The sequence below is a fragment of the Emydura macquarii genome, unplaced genomic scaffold (genome assembly GCF_026122565.2).
Source record: "Emydura macquarii macquarii isolate MOO-44397 ecotype Brisbane River unplaced genomic scaffold, CSIRO-AGI_Emac_v2 contig_2636, whole genome shotgun sequence".
Classification (NCBI taxonomy): domain Eukaryota; kingdom Metazoa; phylum Chordata; order Testudines; family Chelidae; genus Emydura; species Emydura macquarii.
Genome location: NW_027132773.1, coordinates 6,182,521 through 6,202,485, shown reverse-complemented (window position 1 = coordinate 6,202,485; position 19,965 = coordinate 6,182,521). Strand labels below are relative to the sequence as shown.

At 37.9% G+C, this 19,965-nt stretch overlaps 1 protein-coding gene across 4 annotated transcripts in view; it reads left to right on the top strand.

Annotated features, from left to right (window-relative positions):
• SRGAP1 (SLIT-ROBO Rho GTPase activating protein 1) overlaps nucleotides 1-19,965 on the top strand; it is a 206,018-nt gene that overhangs the window by 163,485 nt on the left and 22,568 nt on the right. For 2 of the 4 annotated variants that reach the window (XM_067564110.1, XM_067564111.1), the window contains exons 11-16: nucleotides 284-311; nucleotides 2,317-2,350; nucleotides 5,926-5,986; nucleotides 6,152-6,229; nucleotides 7,802-7,936; nucleotides 18,976-19,081. In XM_067564110.1, coding sequence (XP_067420211.1) covers nucleotides 284-311; nucleotides 2,317-2,350; nucleotides 5,926-5,986; nucleotides 6,152-6,229; nucleotides 7,802-7,936; nucleotides 18,976-19,081 — 442 coding nt within the window. Of the gene's footprint in view, nucleotides 1-283; nucleotides 312-2,316; nucleotides 2,351-5,925; nucleotides 5,987-6,151; nucleotides 6,230-6,968; nucleotides 7,201-7,801; nucleotides 7,937-18,975; nucleotides 19,082-19,965 lie in introns of those variants that run through there. The other 2 variants (XM_067564113.1, XM_067564112.1) reach the window with 2 other exon arrangements.

The window sequence follows — 19,965 nt, the reverse complement described above, 5'->3', positions numbered from 1 at the left end:
TTTTGCATCACATTATGTACAGTAGCAAATGGTTCTTTAAGAGAAAATGTCTGAGAAGTAGCTTTATATGTGGATTCTGGTTATTTAAAACTACAGAGATGGAAGATAATCTCATGTTGTCCTGAATGTTTGTGCAACTGTAAATCTTGTGAAATAAACTTGGATTAAAAATAATTCAGGATGAATAGTAAACTGGCAAGCATAAGTATAGTTACCTACAAAAATAAGATCTTATTTCCATCCGCTACAACTGAATATTTCCTTGTTTCTTGAACTCCTCTAGGTCACAGAGCTGAATACATGACCACAAGGTAAGATTTTTTTACCTCTTTTGTGTTGTAGGAAGCTACAAAGATAATAAATTTTCAAAAATCGTAAGAATTTACAAATCTATATGAAGCATGTGATGAATTTGAAACATTAGTATTGTTAAATAAATTGTATAGAAGCCTATTTGCACCACACACACATTCTAGCATCTAACTAAGCTACTGATGTGACTATAAATTGATAATGGACTGATTTGTCCATCTTTTTCTGCAATTATAAAGTACTCTTGTGAACTGTTTGGGCAATGTCATGTACTGTGAACAGAAGAGAAGCCTTCATAAAATCTCATAAAGTGCAGAAACACATCAATTTAAAGGTTAATTTTTGCTTTGATGAATGGAAATGGAATCTTTTTTAATTATGTAAACATTTCTGAACTCTTACGTTGTAATGCCATGTTCCAAATTGTCTGTTTTGCAAGTTACTTCTTCTCAGGTGTAGTTTCTACTGCTGCCAAAGCATTAGTGTGGAAAAAGAAGTTTTAGGAGAGAAGGATTTCTTTAAAGATTAGTTAAAGTAGTTTCCAATCCTACTTCAGCCCAGAGTTCCACCACCATTTTTTTTAGGTTTTAAATTAATATTTTCCTAACTTTTAAAAAAGATTTTCTGTCCTCTGTTGGTGCCTGAAAGAGCCATAGAAACAGGGGAACTGGATTGGCCATATAGGTACTCTGACTACACACAGAGTACTGTCAAATGCACAAAATACATGGTGAATTAGAGAAGAGTACTTATTTCAGTGACCTTCTGTTTTGAATGTTGATGGTATTCCTTTAATTCCGCTAGCTAAATTGCAATGTGTTTAGTTTCTTGTGAAAAAGCAATTGACAGTATGGATGTGGGAGGCTAATCTGTTTAACAGTTACTGGCTCCAGCTGAAAATGTCCATGAATTGTTTTTTTGGAGTGCCTGAGGAATACAATGACCAGCTTTAATTTTCATTTGAAGCTTCTCAACATGAGGCAGATTCGCTGCATGATAAAAGAGCTGCTTAGAATGTTGGTGTGTCATGCTGTATTTGGCAGGATGAATTTCTGGTCCTGCTGTGTATTTCCTCCATGATGATACAAAATAAGATCATTCTAATCATGCACTTTTGCGGGGAGGGAAGGGGAGTGTACAATAAAACTTTAACAGAGGATTTTTAAAGAATGTCAGAATTATCCATCAGGAATTCCTTTTTCCAGGATTTTTCCTTTCTTTAATCAATTATGTTACACTTAAATCTTGTAAAATGTCTTTGTTTGACAAGTACTGTTTTGGTTTTCCTTTTTTCCTCTTAAAATGTTTTATTACTTTGCCACTAGCTTACAGATATTTTATTTATTTTATTGTATGGCTTAATTCTGCCTTGCTCAGTAATCATCAATTCCCCTTCCTTAGGCCTCCAAAGCTTCCCCCTAAACCCCAGAAACACAGAAAGCCCAGACCCCGATTACAATATAATGCTAAGTGGCTTTAATGGTGATTTGGAATCATTCATCAAGATACTGACACCAGCCATTTGGGTGGCTAATCTCAACATTTCTTGCAGTAATGGTCAAGGCCTCATGTAAACTGAGGCAGGTCATTATGTTCAAATCTATCTTGGGGCTCTTGCCCAGCTGATCAATATAATACTTCCTGAAGTCAGAGGGAAGGAGAATACAATATTCACATTAAACTTCCTTACAATTTCTTTAATGAAAACATAGATGGTAGTGGCAGCCCAGTTTTGCTAAGGAATTTACAATTCATTAAAAGACAAAATGTAACGTTATATCCCACAATCTGACATTACTTCCTATTAGCAGTTTTAGTCACTTTAAATAAATCAGAACCCCACGTAGAACCAATTGTGCACTGAAATACAGGTTCTGATTTCCCATGACTTCAGGAATTCATTATGTTGTGTGAAATTGTGAGAAGCGTACTTCTGTATCTTGTATCTTTGCTGTATTTACTACCTTCTTCTTTTTCATACTTTATTTCTAATAATGCGTCTAGCCGAGGACGAAGGAACTCTCACACCAGACACCAGGTATAGTTCTAATGAAAAGACTCTTCCTCTCTATCAAGTTGCATTCATGCCTGGCTTTAATTTAGTTCTCTAGTTGATCTTGCAGGGGAGGTTTGCATTAAGAAATTAGATTGTTTCATAACTCGGTTTTTGCTGCCCTAGTCCTTCTAGCGAATGACTAAGAAGTGATGAACTATGAATGTACAGATAGTCCCTTATTCATTAGCAAGTGATTGCTCTCCACAAATAAGCCATGACCTTGTAGTCAATGTCCTGTGTTGAAGAGGACTAAAACTTCAGATGAACTCTAGTAATATAGTTTAGGTAATCAGTTTACAAATTTTAAAAATGTTTTTCAAACTATAACTCTTGAAAACTCAGTCTAGGATCTGAGAGTCAAGCTGGGTTCTTTTCTTCTTATATATCATCACTGGTAGTAAATATTTTGCAGGATAAATTCCACCGTCAGTGGCACAAGTGTGATCCTACTGTCTTCAAATTGAGCTTTTGGTGACACCTGCTCAACTGCACTGAAGACTAATGGTATTACACAGATGATGTTTTGTGATACAAAGACATAACAGTAAAACATACCAATGGGCAAAAGATAAACATCATCTCATCAATTACCTGTGCAAAGATACAAATAAGACAAGAATTAACACAGCCAGATTAAAAAATAAAATGTTTTGCAGTCCAGCACAATCCAGATCTTGGAACAGGCACTATGAGACAAGCTGGGTGTGAGAGCTCAGCCACAAAGAGCGAGGCTGTTGCCCTGCATGTCCAGTCTTAAAAAAGAGGTAGCCTAATGACAGATCATTCAGTAAGGAAGCTAGCTTGGGGAAAGTGCCCCTAGTCAAAGGATGAGCTTTTTATGCAAGGAATGAGTCATTTTGACTGGCCCCACAATAGGTTATAGCTAGACAAATACGTCTCATCATTACATAACTGCATTAACAAGACATGCTCATCAGTCTGAAATACATGCCTGTTAACAGCAAATATTTTTTCTGAATTCATGGCAAAAGAAGAGGTCAGTCTCTGTGACATCTAACAAAAGCAGTTTCCTTCCTCAAATGATTTTCCCACCAATGGATCAAAAATCTAAGGCCTATTACTTTTGATTAGCAATGAGCTGGACAAATGTGAAAACTAAAACTGAATGTTTTAGTGTGGAGAAGCTATTCTAAAAACATGCATTAAAATAGTCATGTTTACTCTGGTAATTTCTTACTGCAAACAATACCCTTTAAGCAAGTTTTACGTTCTTCACATAGATACAGTAGATGTGATGTATGTGTTCTAACGTTTTGCTCTTTTGTACTGACCGCCCAGTATTCATTGTTTTTAATGATTGTAGTATTCCTAGGTTAGCAACTGAACTGTGCAAATCTTGTGCAAATTAATTTATTGCTGACTCACTACATAACCTGAAATGTAAATTTTGGTGTAATTATTATTGTTGATTCTTAGCCATTTGGTCTATGCCAGGTACTTTAAAAAACAAACCAATTGTCCCTTTGGCTTTTTTTTTTTTTTTAATAAAATTAACATTATTTAAAGTAACATGGTTACTGGAATTATGATAAATAACTTCATTAAAGCATTATAATGTTGCACACCAAAGCAATAGTTAGGTTGTCTCAGCAATTCCATTATAGATTTTTCCCCCAAACATATAAGAATATATATATATATATATATATATATATATATATATATATATATGTTTGCCCATCGTCTTCCGGTAATAAACTAGACACACAAACTGCAGGAGCTTGGAGGTAGTATCTTTGCCTGGGCTTAATTCTTAACTCTCCTTTCTTTACTTCTAATTTAGTTTAATGTGAAACTAAAGGACTAGTTTATAAGAAGAAAAAGAAAGGTTACATATTTTGAGTGACATGGTTTTTTATTTCTTTGTGATTTTGTAACTCAATCTGTTTTTATGTTAAATTTTGAAATAAATTAGATCGTTCTCTGAACATTTCATATTTGAGATTAATTTTCTGAAAATATAGTGTACACCAAATAATTAATTTTTGAAGGTATCTTTTGGTTATGAAAAAAAATTCTCAAGCATAAGCAATAACTATTTTTAATCATATATGATTCATGTCTTCAGTGCATACGTAAAGACTCCTTCAGAGTCATTAATCTCCTTTGGATAAATAGTATCCTATTTTTAAAATGCCAAAATACATAGCCCAGCAGACAGTTATCACTCTCAGATCTGATCCTTTCGGCGCCAGCAGACATTGCTTAGGGCATGGACAACACTGCGCCATCCCTGTCCCTCATGCTGTTTGCCGGAATGGCTACCTTTTTGTGTTTTTATAATTTAACTTTTTTACAAGACTAGGTTGAGCCTGTGGAGGACAGATAGGTACTTTACATCTGGTCCCTACCCTTAGACCTATCCAGTTTGGATGGCCCTACCAGGAGTTAAAACTCCCACCGGCATAGCTCTCAGGGTCATTGAAACATACATGCCTTCTCACCATGTCAAGTCCTCAGGGAAGGAATTCTTTTGGATAATCAGGGGTTTGAAAAATAGTCAAGTTAAGCTTCTGGGTATTTTGAAAATAAAACAAAAAGTCCTATATTTTAGCTAAAGCCATGATTGCAATTCAAGCACCAAAGGCAAGACAGTTTAGAAATACAGGTTCAGAGCCTGCACACATATATATCCACACTGGTGCACACTCCTATTCAAAATCTCACTGAAGAGAAGTTGGGGATCAGGCTCAAATTTTTTACCCTCCCTTTCAAGCTGTATTGCAAATTGAGGAGTACATTCTGACTGGAACAGGAAACAGGTATAATGAATCCCCACACAGAAGAACACATGCTTCTAAAGCTGCATTAATGTGTAACTCTATTCTGGCTGAGACCCAGCCCTGCACACAAGCTCCTCAAACAACTTAGTCCTGCAAAGGGTAGGAATAAACTGTACAGGTAGCTGCTGGTGGTAGTCATTCCCAGGTCAGGAAGTAGACAGCATACCATCCCATGCTGTGCCACTTGGTGGCTCTTATTGCAGACAGCCTGTGGAGCAGCCCTTCTGACACCTCCAAGGGAGCCAGAATAGGGGCCATTAACTTCCTTGCCCTAGCCTTTCAGGCCTGGCCCCATAAGCAAGAATTTGGCCTCACAGTATGTAAAATTCACTCCAGCTACTAATGGATAAGCTAAATTAATGCACAAGCTTCATTTTTATAACATGATAATTAATGTTAATTGTATATTTAAAAGAAAATTCATTGCTGAACTCATTTTGCTTCAAGAGTCTAAAATAACTGCATGAAATGAGGTTCCATATGTGTTGTTAACCACATACAATGAGATAAGTTGAGGATGAAATTTCAGCCATCACTCTGAATTTCTCTGATTTGATCATTTGCATAAGAACCTTAATATTACTTTTTTAGTCTCCTGGCAAAAGTGAAGAGACAGTTCTATTTGGCAGGGTTTTTTTTAAATCAGCACTACTGAGTCTATCTTGAATTATCAATAAAGCCCATTTTCACATGTGATCTAACTTCTGTCTCTTTCAGTTTGTGGTTATATTCTTTTTGCTTTTGTGTCCCCAGGATTCAGGACAAGTCATTCCCCTCATAGTGGAAAGCTGTATTAGATTTATCAATTTATATGGTAAGCTCTGAAATATGTCATGTCACTTCATTAGTACCCTGGCTATTTTGCATAAAATGTATTTTGCATAATGATTTTACTTTCTAATTTTTGTCATTTAAAAAAAATACATTAAGTCTTCAGCATATGATCTCATTTCTCATGTTTTCTTTCCCTACCCTTCAGGTCTTCAGCATCAGGGAATTTTCAGAGTGTCTGGTTCCCAGGTGGAAGTCAATGATATTAAAAATTCATTTGAGAGAGGTAATTGAATTTTCATCTATATGAGCAACCTGAGATATCCAGCTCTTGAAAAAATCTGTTAAAATTTAATAATTTAAGCAATTTTTAATGTATTTTATACACTGTACGTCAGGCTTTGCCTATCTATATAGTTACTTGCCCGGTATAGTAATGACTCTTTCAACATTTTCACTTTATTCTGCCCCCAACCACATAAGATTATATTTTGTTATACAAGTACACAAGGCTTCTAACCTTTGCATTATCTGTAAAATGTTTTATTTTACCAATGGTGAACTGCAAAGGATGACTTGTTTGTCTTTCCTGTTTTTGTTATTTTTAAGATTCCCAAAAGAAGCAAAAAAAAAAATGAAATGGCTAATCAGACAATATTTAGCACAATCCACTGTTGCCAGGTCTTGCGGAATATGAGTTTCTGGTCCCTCTACTAACATGACATCACAATCAATACAAACATAGGTTGAAAGAGTCATTCCATTTTAAACCTCTATTTCATTCCAGAGGATAATTTATGGGAAAGATGTGAGAGAATGAACAGAGGGGTTTAAATATGATTGTCTTTCAACCAACCTTAAGTCTACGACTGTTGTGATGTCACTCACTGTGACAGAGGGACCGGGGTCTGAAGGAACTAGCAATTCTCAGATTGTGTTAAAGCATAGTGTTAATTACATTTTTCTAAAAAAACCCAGCTAAGTCGTCTCTTTTGGGATTTTACACATCGTTTTTTAATTTTTAGCTTAACCTTTACAGATCACCTTTTAATAAGAGGAACCCTTGGAGGAAAATCTGTCTCCTGACTAACAAGAAGAAGAAAGAGTAGACAATATCTTCAATCTCCAATATGAACTTTATACCTTGTAAAATCAGATACGATACTTGAGCAGATATGTGCAGCAACTGTTTTTACATAATAAATGATGCAGCATCCTTATATCTGAGGACAAAAATGAATTGTTATTGTCTACCTTTAAAGTCTGCCTTGTTAAAATGGAAATCATTTTGCTAGGGAAATGTTCTCAAGGTCATATAATATCATTATAGCTAAAAATGTTTTAACATACAGTTTAGTCTTTTAAATAATGCATGATTTTCTTGTGAGCTTTAGTGGTTTAGATTCTGTACATTATACTCATAGAATTGCATTATGCACATGTTCTTAAGTTTCCTTAAATGCTTTTTCAGTCCAAAGAGAGATGTGCAGCTCAAATAAACCTCTTAGTTTTATGTGCTCTATATAAGCTGCCTAGAAATAGTCCTAAAAGTCCTATTTCACCGAAAATGATCACATTCTTTATTTCACTAACTGCAAATCATAATGTGTCCCAAAATATTCATTCTGAACTTCATGACCTATGGGATCACTGGGTTATGTAATTTAAAGGAAGATTTATTTCAGGCTGGTTTTTTTTTTTTTCATTTTAATCACAGGGCGAGATTTCTAAACCAATATTTATTATTTTACTACTATGCAACATCCCACACAGTCAAATCAAATCTTCATTCATTTATATGAAGTACTATTAAGCAAAAATGCCTGTTCATGTTCTATTTACTCTGTTTATTTTTAAGGTGAAAATCCTTTGGCAGATGACCAAAGTAACCATGACATTAACTCAGTTGCTGGAGTACTGAAGCTCTATTTCCGAGGGCTGGAAAATCCTGTCTTTCCTAAGGAAAGATTTAATGATCTTATTTCCTGTGTCAGTAAGTAAAAATTCCTATTTCATTCTCTATAGAATTATATTTTCATAAATACAAGTAGCTGCCTGGAAAAAAAAATAATTTCACTGATTTTTTTGAAACAGTTTGTTTGCCACTTGCTACAGTCTGCTTTGATTGTTAGTCGTACTTGCAGCTGTGACTGCTCTCTTTTTTCCCCGAGGGATTAATGTACAGTATAACTCTTTGTTGTCAGTACAGCAGGAAGACAACCTTTCTTAGTATATAAGAGTGATTTAAATGTACATATACTATTTTCTTTTCATCTTTAGGGCAGACCAAGGGTATGATGCCATAAGATAGTGCATTGCATCTAGCAGTGGTTTCATGCTCTGTTGTAGTCTTCTGCAAATGGTGAATAATTATTTAATGACCCAAAAGTGTATGATTCTGAGCATCACCTGTGAAATGCTTAGTCCTCTCAATTCCTGTTTACTTTTTGGGGAGTTGGGACACCTCAGCCCTTTACAGGATCAGGCCCTTAGGAGGATAATAGTTACATATTCCAGGTGATGTTCTTGCCACTGTACGCTTGGTAAAGGGACAAAAGCACAATAAAAGGGCTCAGAAAGCCTCAGAACCAGCTGATGAAAAATGCCCTCAGTCCAGGAACTGAGACAGCTAGCTGCAGGCTGTCTTTAGAGGACTCCTTCACAACCTCTGGCATGAAGAACATGCCATCACAGGGCTGGAGGGGGAGGAGGTGGAGCCACAGCACCTAATGATGCAAAAAGTCTGGGCACTACTGCTGCCCATAGGCAGGCAGGGACAGGTTACTGTAATTTAGATAACCTTCAATGGCTGTCCGATTTACACTGGGATACCTTACAGTCCTGGGACAGCCCAAAATCAAGAGGGCACAAAACATATCTTTGTGAGTTCCATAGTTAAGGTCCAGCTCTTGTGGAAAACTTTCCTCCCCTGAGCCTCGCTCTTTTGGCTGATTGTGCCAGCTGAATGTAAGTGTTATGAAGGGGGAGAGGCAATCTCGTGGTAGCTAGGCTTAATCCCATGGAGGATTTAATTAGGACAGGCACCTTCAACTATACTATATCGTCAGTGGGGAGCCAGCTGACAATGCAGAACTCCAGAGTGATATGTTCACAGTGACCTGTGTTGCTCAGCAGATGGGCGGTTGTGCTTTTGTACTAGGTGGAGCTCAGTGTGTGTGGTTTCATTTCTAGGTAGGGTAAATTGCAGTCATCTAGTATGGAAGTATTAATGAGTGGATCACTGTGATAGCTCTGTCATTTAGGAGAGGGTGCAGTATTTTGGTCATGCGGAGATGGAGATTGGCACATTTTTTCCACCCTGACTATTTGGGTATCCAGGAGCACTGAGGAGTTCAAATGGAGCCCAAAGCTGCAGACTAATTTAACAATCTAAGGACAGAGTCCCCAACAGAAGGAGATGTTAGAGAAGACAAGGTCTATAAAGCATTTCACTTTCTACCAGCATTACCTCAGTCTTGCATTTAACCAGCTGCTCCTCACCCAAGAACAAATGTCATGGTTCATAGATTTTAAGGTCAGAAGAAGGACCATTTTGATTGTCTAGTCTGACTTCCTTCATGACTTGTGGCATATAAATTAACCCAGTAATTCCGGTATTGAGTCCAATAACTTCTGGTTGAACTAAATATTATCTATTAGAAATACATCAAATGTTGATTTAAAAAAGTCAAATAATGGAGAATTTCCCACATCGCTTGGTAAACTGTTCAAATGGTTAATTGCCTTCACTGTTTAAAAATTTGCACCTCATTTTCAGTCTAAGTTTTTCTCATTTCAACCTCTACCCTTTGGATCTTGTTATGCCTTCATTATTTGATTAAGATGGCTGGGCAATAGTGCTATATACATATAAACCTGGGTGTGTCCATATATTGTTGGCACTTCAACTTGTGTTGTCTCATCAGCTCTCCCAAAGGCTTTAAATAGATGTTGAATAATATGGAGGAAGAGGATTGATGAGCTCAAATGAGGGCTTTGGAAATGGAAGAACAGTTGTCCAAAACAACCTGTTGGATTCTTTCCAAGAAACAGGACCTGACCATTGAAAGGCATTTCCTTCTACTCCTGCAGTTTTTCAGAGGCAGGACAGGCGTGTTTCGTGATTGATGGTAGAGGTTTGGCAGAATGAATATAGATATGCGTCCCTTGTCAATAGAGAGGTCAACTCCAGAGCAGCACCATATTGTGGTCTACAGCTTCACTGAGAGGGAACCTGGTTCATGTAGCACTGGAGACTGGTATGGCTACCTTATCAATGAGCTTATTTGAGCGACGTGAGGTTGGGCGTTGGGTGATAGTTTGTGGGACTTCTAGTGTCAAGCAATGGTTTCTTTAATCAAGACTACAGGCAGTAAATTATCTTCCTTAAAGGAAGTGTTGACAATCTCTGTTATAGTAGGGCTCCCAGAAATTCACTGCTGTCTCTTTCTATCCAGGAAGAGCAGAGATCAGAGTCACAGATGGTAGCCCTGAATGATATCACTGCTTTCCTGGGAAAGTGTGTGTTGTGTTTCTGGTCCTGCTCTTAGGCTAGTGCCTCCTATGGCTTATGAGGCCATCCTGCTGGTAGGATGATCTTCTTTGTGACAATTCCTTGCAAAAAGAGGTACTGTGTCTTAGGGTTGAGTGGAGCCAGTCTGTATTTCCAAAATGATTTGTGGCCCAGAAAAAGTTCTGCTGGGCTTCACTTTTCTGCCTCCATGGCAAAGGAGAGGTGGGCTCTGTTTGCCTTTGTTATAGCAGTGGCCTAGGTTTGTAGAAATTTTGTATCTCCCACTGACAGTCACAGCTACTTTGTTGTTGCTGTTACAAGTCAACTGAGAAAGATGATTGTCTGCAAAGGTGGGAGGATTGGGAGAGGGGACTTTGGTGTTAGAATGTCTTTAGCAGTGTTCTAAAAGTGGCTGTAGACCTGGCTAATTCATCTAGTCCTTGGCTGGTTGGCTGGATAGAGTTTTCTATAAATAAGTTTTGGCATCCAGGATCCAAAAGTTTTTCTGGGTAGATGATGGTGGTTTCATCTTGTTTTGGAACAGGGAGAGTTCTTATTCCTGTCTGAAACAGGAAGTGGTCTAATTAAGTTAAGGGAATGGTTCTTGCATTTGTATTCACAGCCAGTCCTAGGATCCAGTCCAGGGATAGCCAGCTGTGAACTTACATCTGTAACTTACCTATGAGAAACCTAAGGTGGAGAGTTCGGATATATTTCTTAAAATATTTATAATGCACTGATGTGACTTTCTTTTTAAACACAGTTATTGAATATCAGTGAAACATTTTATTTGCATGAAATTCATGGTCTGTTGACTACTTCATCCTTGAAATATTAGGTGTATTAAAATGTTTGCACATCACAATATTTATATATTTGCTTATTTTGGACTTGTTTCTGTTTTCTGCTATGATAAGGTGGAAATGAGTATAGTAGTTCATATGAAATATTATTTGATTTCTAAGCAAAATCTTATTCATGCACACACTTTTCAAACCTAGCTTTTTAATTCAAGGCAATGTCAATTCTAGTCCCTCACCCAGCAATATTGATGTTTGTATGCTCAAAAATAGGTGTGAGAACAAAGGAAACCAGAGCAGACTCTAAACCTCTAACTAAGATTGAAGTAAGCTAAAATGAGCATAAGGAATTAAAAGCATTGCTTCCATTTTTAGAAATACATCACAGAAGAAACAGCATAAAGATCAGGGCAGATGTTTCAGCCCTCCAGAGAATTATGACACTGAACAAGGCAGTGGATGGCTTAAATGTTTATACTGAACTTTGCACTTTTGTTTCTTTTCTGATGTCTTGAGAGTACCACAGGAGCAGTATTTTTAATTCCTTTTGTTGGTGAGAGTTTTCAGACCCTCTTCAGGGTTTTAATTTTGTCTCTACATTTGTATACCTAGGTTGTATGCTGCTTTACAGAGTATAATCTATTTATTCAAGAAGAAACTCACTAATTTTAGAATTTAGTATGCCCTGAATTTTGATAGAACCTAGATATTATATATTTATAAAATCTTAATCCAGTCCCAAACACAGTTTTTACTGTTGTCTTTTGGACCTTAGACATTGTATAATCTGCAATGGGGCAGAGAGTTTAAACAAAACCCTTCTCCCACATTGGACTGTTGAGACCTTCAAAGCAAGGATGGTCTCTTTCCTCTCTTTGTACAGCCCAAGCACCCTGGGGCCTAAATCCAGATTGAGGCCTTCAGACACTCTCATAATAATGTAAATATTTATCATTATTGCTAGATACAGTGGGAGTTTTGCCAATTATTTTTAACAGGAGCAGCACAGGCCCTCTTCCTGTAAAGAACAGAAATGGCTATAACTTGTTGAGATCACGATTTGGAATGTAGTTTCTGGAAAGATTTTATTTTTAAATTAAGCTTGCACAAATGCTCAGTTCTTATTAAATAGGGTTTGTGATCATACAGTGTGGAAATGAATATATCCATTTTCATTTGGTGTCCTTCCAAGCAGCCTATCAAGATTAATACAAATTTATTTTATAGTTCTGTTCACAAAGATTGCAGTGATTCATGAAAAGAATAGAATACAGAATCCAATACATGAAGTTGGTATTCATTTAAAAATATAAAATGGCAAAATGTCACAGATTTTATCTGAAATATAATGTTGCTAGTGAAAGAACCTTGAAAGTGGAGTGTTTAGCTATGGATGTCAAGCATATTTGAGGCTACTACCATAAAATGAAGCCTCTCTCAATGTAGCCACTGAGGTGTTGGTGTTTTGGGGCGGTTTTTTGTGGGGTTTTTTTGGTTTTTTTGCATTAATGCATACATTTTTCAAATGAAATAACATATTGTGATTTAATCCTTTTTCTTTGCAAGTCTTTGGAAATGGTGCTATAAAAGAGTCTTTACTTTCTGTGAATTTTTTCACAGATAGATGTATAATAATTATATAGCTATTTTGTTTTGATTTTTAAACTTTAGTTTAAATTGGGGACAAATTCTGGTTGTTCCAGAGCTAGTCTGCAATAAGTGATAGGGCATAAGGAGCTTGTATCATCAGGGGCTTCTGTGCACCAGAAAGCCTTTGTTGCCTGAGCAGAAGGGTGGATACTACTGCAGGTATTCTGAGGGTATTGAATTCAGCCTGTTTCAGTAGATGCTAGTCATACTGAAGGCATTATGAGTGACTCCTTCATACACCAGGGCCAGATTTGGCCACTTGAAGTACTGGCGATGAAATAGAGGGTTGGCCAACTTTATCTTGCATTCTCGTTAATTGCCTTTCCTGCTGAATGCTCCTCCATTGCACCCTTTTATGTAAATTACATTTATTTTGCACACTCACCAAATGCCAAGTCAGCATGAGTTAAATCACTTTTGTCACTTAGTACCTACAGTAAAACCTGCCTTACTGACTATCTCTGAAGAGAGCCCACCTGTCACGAGTGACTACTTGTGGAGGTCACGGAACACCACCACTCTCTGGTGTTCAAATCTTTGAAGAGAGACCACCTCTTACAAGTGACCACTTTTGGTAACTCCCAGGAGTGGTCACTCTCAGGAGGTTTTATTCTACTTACACTTATGTTATGACCAGCATACTCCTCATATGAAACTGACACGTCCGTTTTGTCACCACTGAATTTGGCCCAGAAAGAGGAAATATTTGTCCTACATTGTAGTGGGGAGGGTGGGAGAGATGGAAATAGAGCTTGACCCCAGTTATTGAGTTTATAACCACCAGGCTAACTCCACATAGCACATTCTAACCATTCTGTAATGCTGCATCGCAAATGCTTCTGTGCTCAAATGCCAAGGTATGTTTATATACCTAAATATTTATTGCCTGTTAATTGATCCACTACTTTGGGGTTATCGCTTAAACATCAATTTGCCTTATGTTTTCTTAATGTACTTTAGAGAGGATATATTCTTGTCTTTATTTACAATTGAATATTGTTTTATTTGTGTTGGTTTGGGGGAGAGGTTGTTGGTTTTTCCCTTTCTCTGGGCTCCTTTATTCCTTAGATGCAGGTTGTTCATGCATTTTGCTTTAGGTGCTGTTTGCAAAAAACCTCAACATGGTCCAACAGGTGATTAAAACGTGCTGCTGCTGCTTCTTAGGGACAACCAAACATGCACACTGGTTTTCTGTGTCTCCAAAAAGAACAAAGATGACACTGCATTATGAACAGGTTCTGGTGATTTTTTTGAAATCTGGTGATCTTGAAAACACAATTTTGTTTAAAAATTTGAAGCTTTGTTATACAGTAAGTGAATTATGTCGATTGATTAAAAAAACAACAACCCAGTGACAGGGTGCAGTATATCACAGCTCACCTCACCCCCACTGCATACCTATCTGCAGTATGCAATCAGCAGTGGCTGCAGCCTCTCCGCATTTCTTCCAATAGCAGTTACTGCCTTTGGAAAGCACACTCTCAGAAAGACTCTGGTCCCTGACCTCATCTGCCCACAGTGCTATGTATAGCAGGTTCAGACATCCCTGTGTGAGTGCAGAGGCCCTCCTGTGTAGCCACCTACACCCACAATTTCCCTCTTCCCGAATTCCAGGTTTCTGGGGTGCAAAAATTCTCACGAGGTCCTGCAAACCTTTGTAGATTTCACTCGATGAAAATTTACTTGGCTGCTGCAAAATAGTCACCCTGCCACTTGATGTCAATTCCACTGAGGCTGTTTCATTTGTGGCCATTATTCCTTCCCTTCTCCAAGCATCTCCCTTCCTTGCCTCCTTCCCCACACACAGGGGATAGATTAATTCCTAATGAGGTTAACCTTACCAAAGCAAGGCTAATTGCCTGTACTTCAAAGTGGGAGTGTTGTTTTAGGACTAGAGCAATGACCCCGGAGTCAAAGATCACAAGTTCTATTCTTATTTCTGCAACTAATTCTGCATTATTTGGGCAAGCCACTTAACTTACTAACTGTGGTATGTAACCTATCACTTAAATAGCTTCTGTATCAGATGACTGGAAGATAGTTAATGTGACACCAATTTTTTTAAAAGTCTCCAGAGGCAATCTTGCCAATTACAGGCCAGTAAGCCTAACTTCAGTACCAGGCAAATTGGTTGAAACTATAGGAAAGAACAGAATTATCGGACACGCAGAAGAACGCGATTTGTTGGGGAAGAGTTAACATGGTTTTTGTAAAGGGAAGACTCACTAATCTATTAGAATTCTTTGAGGGGGTCAACAAACAGGTGGACAAGAGTGATCCAATGGATATAGTGTACTTAGACTTTCAGAAAGCCTTTGACAAGGTCCTTCACCAAAGGCTCTTAAGCAGAAGTAGACAGCAAAGTAGGCAGTCATGACATAAGAGAAAAGGTCTTCTCATGGATCACTAACTCGTTAAAAGACAGGAGATGAAGGATAGGAATAAGAGCTCAGTTTTCAGAATGGAGAGAGATAACCAGTAATGTCCCCCAGGGATCTGTACTGGGACCAGTGCTGTTCAATATATTCGTAAAAGATCTGAAAAAAGGGATAAACAGTGAGGTCGCAAAGATTGCAGATGATACAAAATTACTCAAGATAGTTAAGTCCAAAGCTGACTGCAAAGAGTTACAAAGGGATCTCACAAAACTGGGTCTCTGGACAACAAAATGGCAAATGAAATTCAATGTTGATAAATATGAAGTAATGCACATTGGAAAACATAATCCCAACTATACATACAAATGATGGGGTCTAAATTAGCTGTTACCACTCAAGAAAGAGATCTTGGAGTCTTCCTGGACTGCTCAGTGTGCAGCGGCAGTCAAAAAAGCTAACAGAATGTTATGAACCATTATGAAAGAGATAGATAAGAAGACAGTAAATATCATAATGCCACCATATCAATCCAAGATATGCCCACATCTTGAATACTGTGTGCGGTTCTGGTCACCTCATCTCAAAAAAGATGTATTAGAATTGGAAAAGGTACAGAGAAGGGCAACAAAAATGATTATGGGATAAGGAACAGCTTCCATATGAGAAGAGAGTAAAAAGACTGGGACTGTTCTGCTTGAAAGAGATGACTAAGGGAGGCTATGATAGAGATCTATAAAATCATGAATGCTGTGGAGAAAGTGAATAAGGAAGTATTATTCACCCCTTCATGTAACACATGAACCAGGGGTCACCCACTGAAATTAATAGGCAGCAGGTTTAAAATAAACAAAAGGAAGTACTTCTTCACACAGTGCACAGTCAACCTGTGGAACACATAGCCGGGGATATTGTGAAGGCCAAAATCATAGCTGGGTTCAAAAGAGAATTAGATAAGTTCAGGGAGGACAGGTGCGTCAGTTGCTACACCATGCTTTGGGTGTCCCTAAGCATCTGACTGCCAGATGATGGGATTGGATGACACTAGATCGATCACTTGATAATTGCCCTGTTCTGTTCATTCCCTTTTTAGAATCTGGCATTGGCCACTGTTGGAAGACAGGATACTGAGCTAGATGGACCATTGGTCTGACCCAGTATGGCCATTCTTATGTTATGTTCTAAAATAAATGCTTAGGTTTTCTTATCTGAAAAATGGGGAAAATACTAGTTCACTTGAGATCACTGTTGAGGTAGGACTAAATTATGGTGCTTGAGAGTCAAAGTAATGAAGATGAAAAAGAGGCCTTCAGTACACAAGTAGAAGACGCACTGCACTTTTGTGCAATGAGACTTACCTCCTTGGCAGTGATATAGCCAGTAAACCTGACTTCCAGTAACTGACCTGCTAGCCTTTACTGTGGCCACACAACAACCCAGCCCCCCCAGACACACCTCCTCTGGAAAAGTAACCTTTGGTGGCAAAGCGACACTGTCTTTCCCCTTTATGTGGACAGCAACACAGTTATCCAAGCCTTCTGTCTGAGTGTAAGGGGGTTCTTGCATTCACTACTTTTCCCCCATAGAAGCAGCCAGAATTTAGCTATTGATTTTTGAGATCCTGAGGTAAAAGATTACAATGTATAAAGCATTTGCATCACCCTTTCATTTTAAACTAAAGCAAAAATTGTAAGGGGAAAATTAGTGTTTCTGAAATAAACCATTGAAAGCAGCCAAATTCACAGTTGTTCAGATTTCAGTCAAGAATTCTTTCTCCACTGAAATGAGCCAGTGGTAAGAAAATTGGGACAATTTTACTAGGAATGAGTTAAAACTATACACAGCTAATTACAGTATGTGTGGCTTGTAATGACTTACAGTAACTGCTTTACACTGTCTCCTGACAGGTAGCATGCTGCTGGGATGTGATAGGACTCATACTATGAAACCTGATAGTTCCCTTTTTGTTTACACTGTCTATGCCCTTGGCAGTCGGTTGTGAGCTGCTTGTTAAGCAAATAAGTGCACAATTTCTGAAAATCAATACGCTTAGGCACAGAGCTGGAATGCTGAGCTATGTGCTGCTCTCTTCCATGGGGAGGACCCCTCACTACAGACTGTGGAGCTTCTCCGCTGCTGCTACTGCGGGAGCTGCCAAAGCCCAAATCCGTCCCTGCTACAGGGAGTGAAAGGAGAGGATAGAAAATTCTGCTTGTGCACAAGAGATCCCTAAGGAGCTAAATTGCATGTAATAAAATCCCTGTTTGCCACCCCACCCTGAATCTTCCCACTCCCCATTCTGCTGCTAATAGGAATCTTCCATGACGGAGGATGTAGGAGCAGGATTTGCCCCGTAGTTTATCAGGCAGAAATATTTATCTTCAAGGAAGTGCTAGTGAGGTGCATCACTTTTGTATGAGAAACACAAATTCTGCTGCTGTAATGCTCTGTTTGTCTTCAGTTTATGGTATGAAAATATTAACTGTTAGAAACTGGATTTTATTTTTTCCTGAAGGGAAAAATATTTAAACTCTAATCTACAGACATTTTACATCTGAAAACAAGTCCTAATTTGTATCAAATAAGCACATCAAAAGAGCAAAAATAAACATTGAGAATGCTGTCTATAATTAACACTGACCTTTTAGGTAAGTGATTATTTTAAATGTCTTCTGTGAATTATCTTGTATTCTGTAACAAATGGTTTTTAGCTGATGGCTTCACTCCGTTTCTCATTTCACAGTTTCTCAATGTTACCAAATCTCCATTGCACTGTTATTAGGTGCTGTTATTCTAATATTCTACTAAGACTGTAGTTAAATTATATGAATTGCACCATTATTTCTTGGTTGACTTGGGGGGCATTACTGAAATGTTAAATTGCTTTTAGCAATGTTCTTTACACTGAAAATATCTTTGAGAGAGAAATGTTCAAGGATCTCTTATTCAGAATAGAGGTTTGCTACTTTGAAAGATGTTTTGCTTTCCAGTTGAAGCCACATGTTCATTCTGAACAATGTGGAAAATAATACATACTTACAAGGGTTTTCTATTATAAGGCACTAGGAACCAGTGCTCTTGTGCTGCCTTTACACAACTGTTGGTTTGCCCACTTCAGGAATGTTTTGATGGATCTAAATGAAGTTATCGGGGGAAAAACATATCTGATCACTGTACTTTGTATTTTTGGATTAACACCATAAGGCATGATCTAGAATTGACTTTAATAGATTTACAGCTGGAGGGATAGTGTTGACAGAGACAACTAAGTCAGGAAGGCCTTACCATCAGTGATCAGAAAGATATTTTCAGTATGCAAATTCAAATACAGAGAATAAGCCTGTGTTTGAAACTGATGACAGAGATTCCTAGTCTCCTAATATTACTTATTTATCCTTGAGGGAAAAATCCTCTTACTGCAGTTTCATGAGCTACCTTGCTTAGAAATCTGCAGTAAAGTTTGTTTTCAGCTGACTTGCTGGATATATTTAAAGGCATCATCTAGTAATTCTGTATTAGAAAAGTGATCAAAAGGGGAAAAACTTGTTTTTTTCCAAAATTTTCCCTATTTTTTTTTTCAAAATTTGAAAAATGTTGACCAGCATCATATATTAACATAAGAAAGACACGGTTCAGCTGAATATATAGGTTTCATCCTAAAAAGGAGCTGAAAATATCCTCTTCTGCCTTACAGGAATAGATAATCTCTATGAGAGGGCTCTTCAAATCCGCAAACTCCTCCTGACTTTACCCAGGTCTGTTCTTATAGTGATGAGATACCTATTTGCCTTCCTAAACCAGTAAGTACCTTAACGTTCCTGTCAAAATGCTGCATCTTCATCCCACTTCCACTGCTGGTGTCAAAATTTTATTTTTCTTTGTTCATAGTCTGTGTGAAATTTACATTTTAGCTTCATTTAATACAGAAGAGGGTGCTTTAATTGGCAATGAAAATAGAAGGAAAACCTCAATTTCCATGCAAATTGAAGTTACGTTTCTCCTTCACTGACCAAGGTCATGGTAAGACTGATAAAAGTGTTGCCTTGAACGCAAGGACTGGGGCTAGAAACAAACAAACAAACAAAACAAAACAACAAATAAAAAATATCCACATTAAAAATAACTTGCATAATGTAGAAGTGGGCTTTTTCAGCTACACTTCTATCTTCAGCTGATTTTAACCTTCTGGTTAAAAAAATGCAACATACTCAAACAGCCAAACCACCCACCAGCTGGTGGTTTGATGCTGTGGTGGAGCAAGACCCACTTCTTCTCACATATGCCTTTTGGGAAATTCACTGGTGCTCTTGCCCAAAATAATGATGGGGCTACAGGTGCCCAGGAACCCCACTTCTTTCCCTTCATCATCAGGTAACTGGATTTTGCTACTGAAAAACTGGGACAGCTGTTAGGAAGAAGGGGGTGTCAGAAAGGGAGAACATACTTGCCTGTTCTGAATGTAGAAACTGGACCTGAGGAAAGGGTAGTGTGGGAGAGAACACTATTTTTACCTGTCTCTCCTTTCTGTTTTTTTCCTAGTCCTAGTACTTTCACTGTATGTTATGCTTTCTTTGATCAGTGGTCTGCCCTATTTCTGGCTCATTCTGTTTCTGTACTGCCTGCCTCCTGGGACTCTTGTTCTGCTGCTCCTTAAGCCCTCCCTTCCTTCAGCACAGTAATAAAT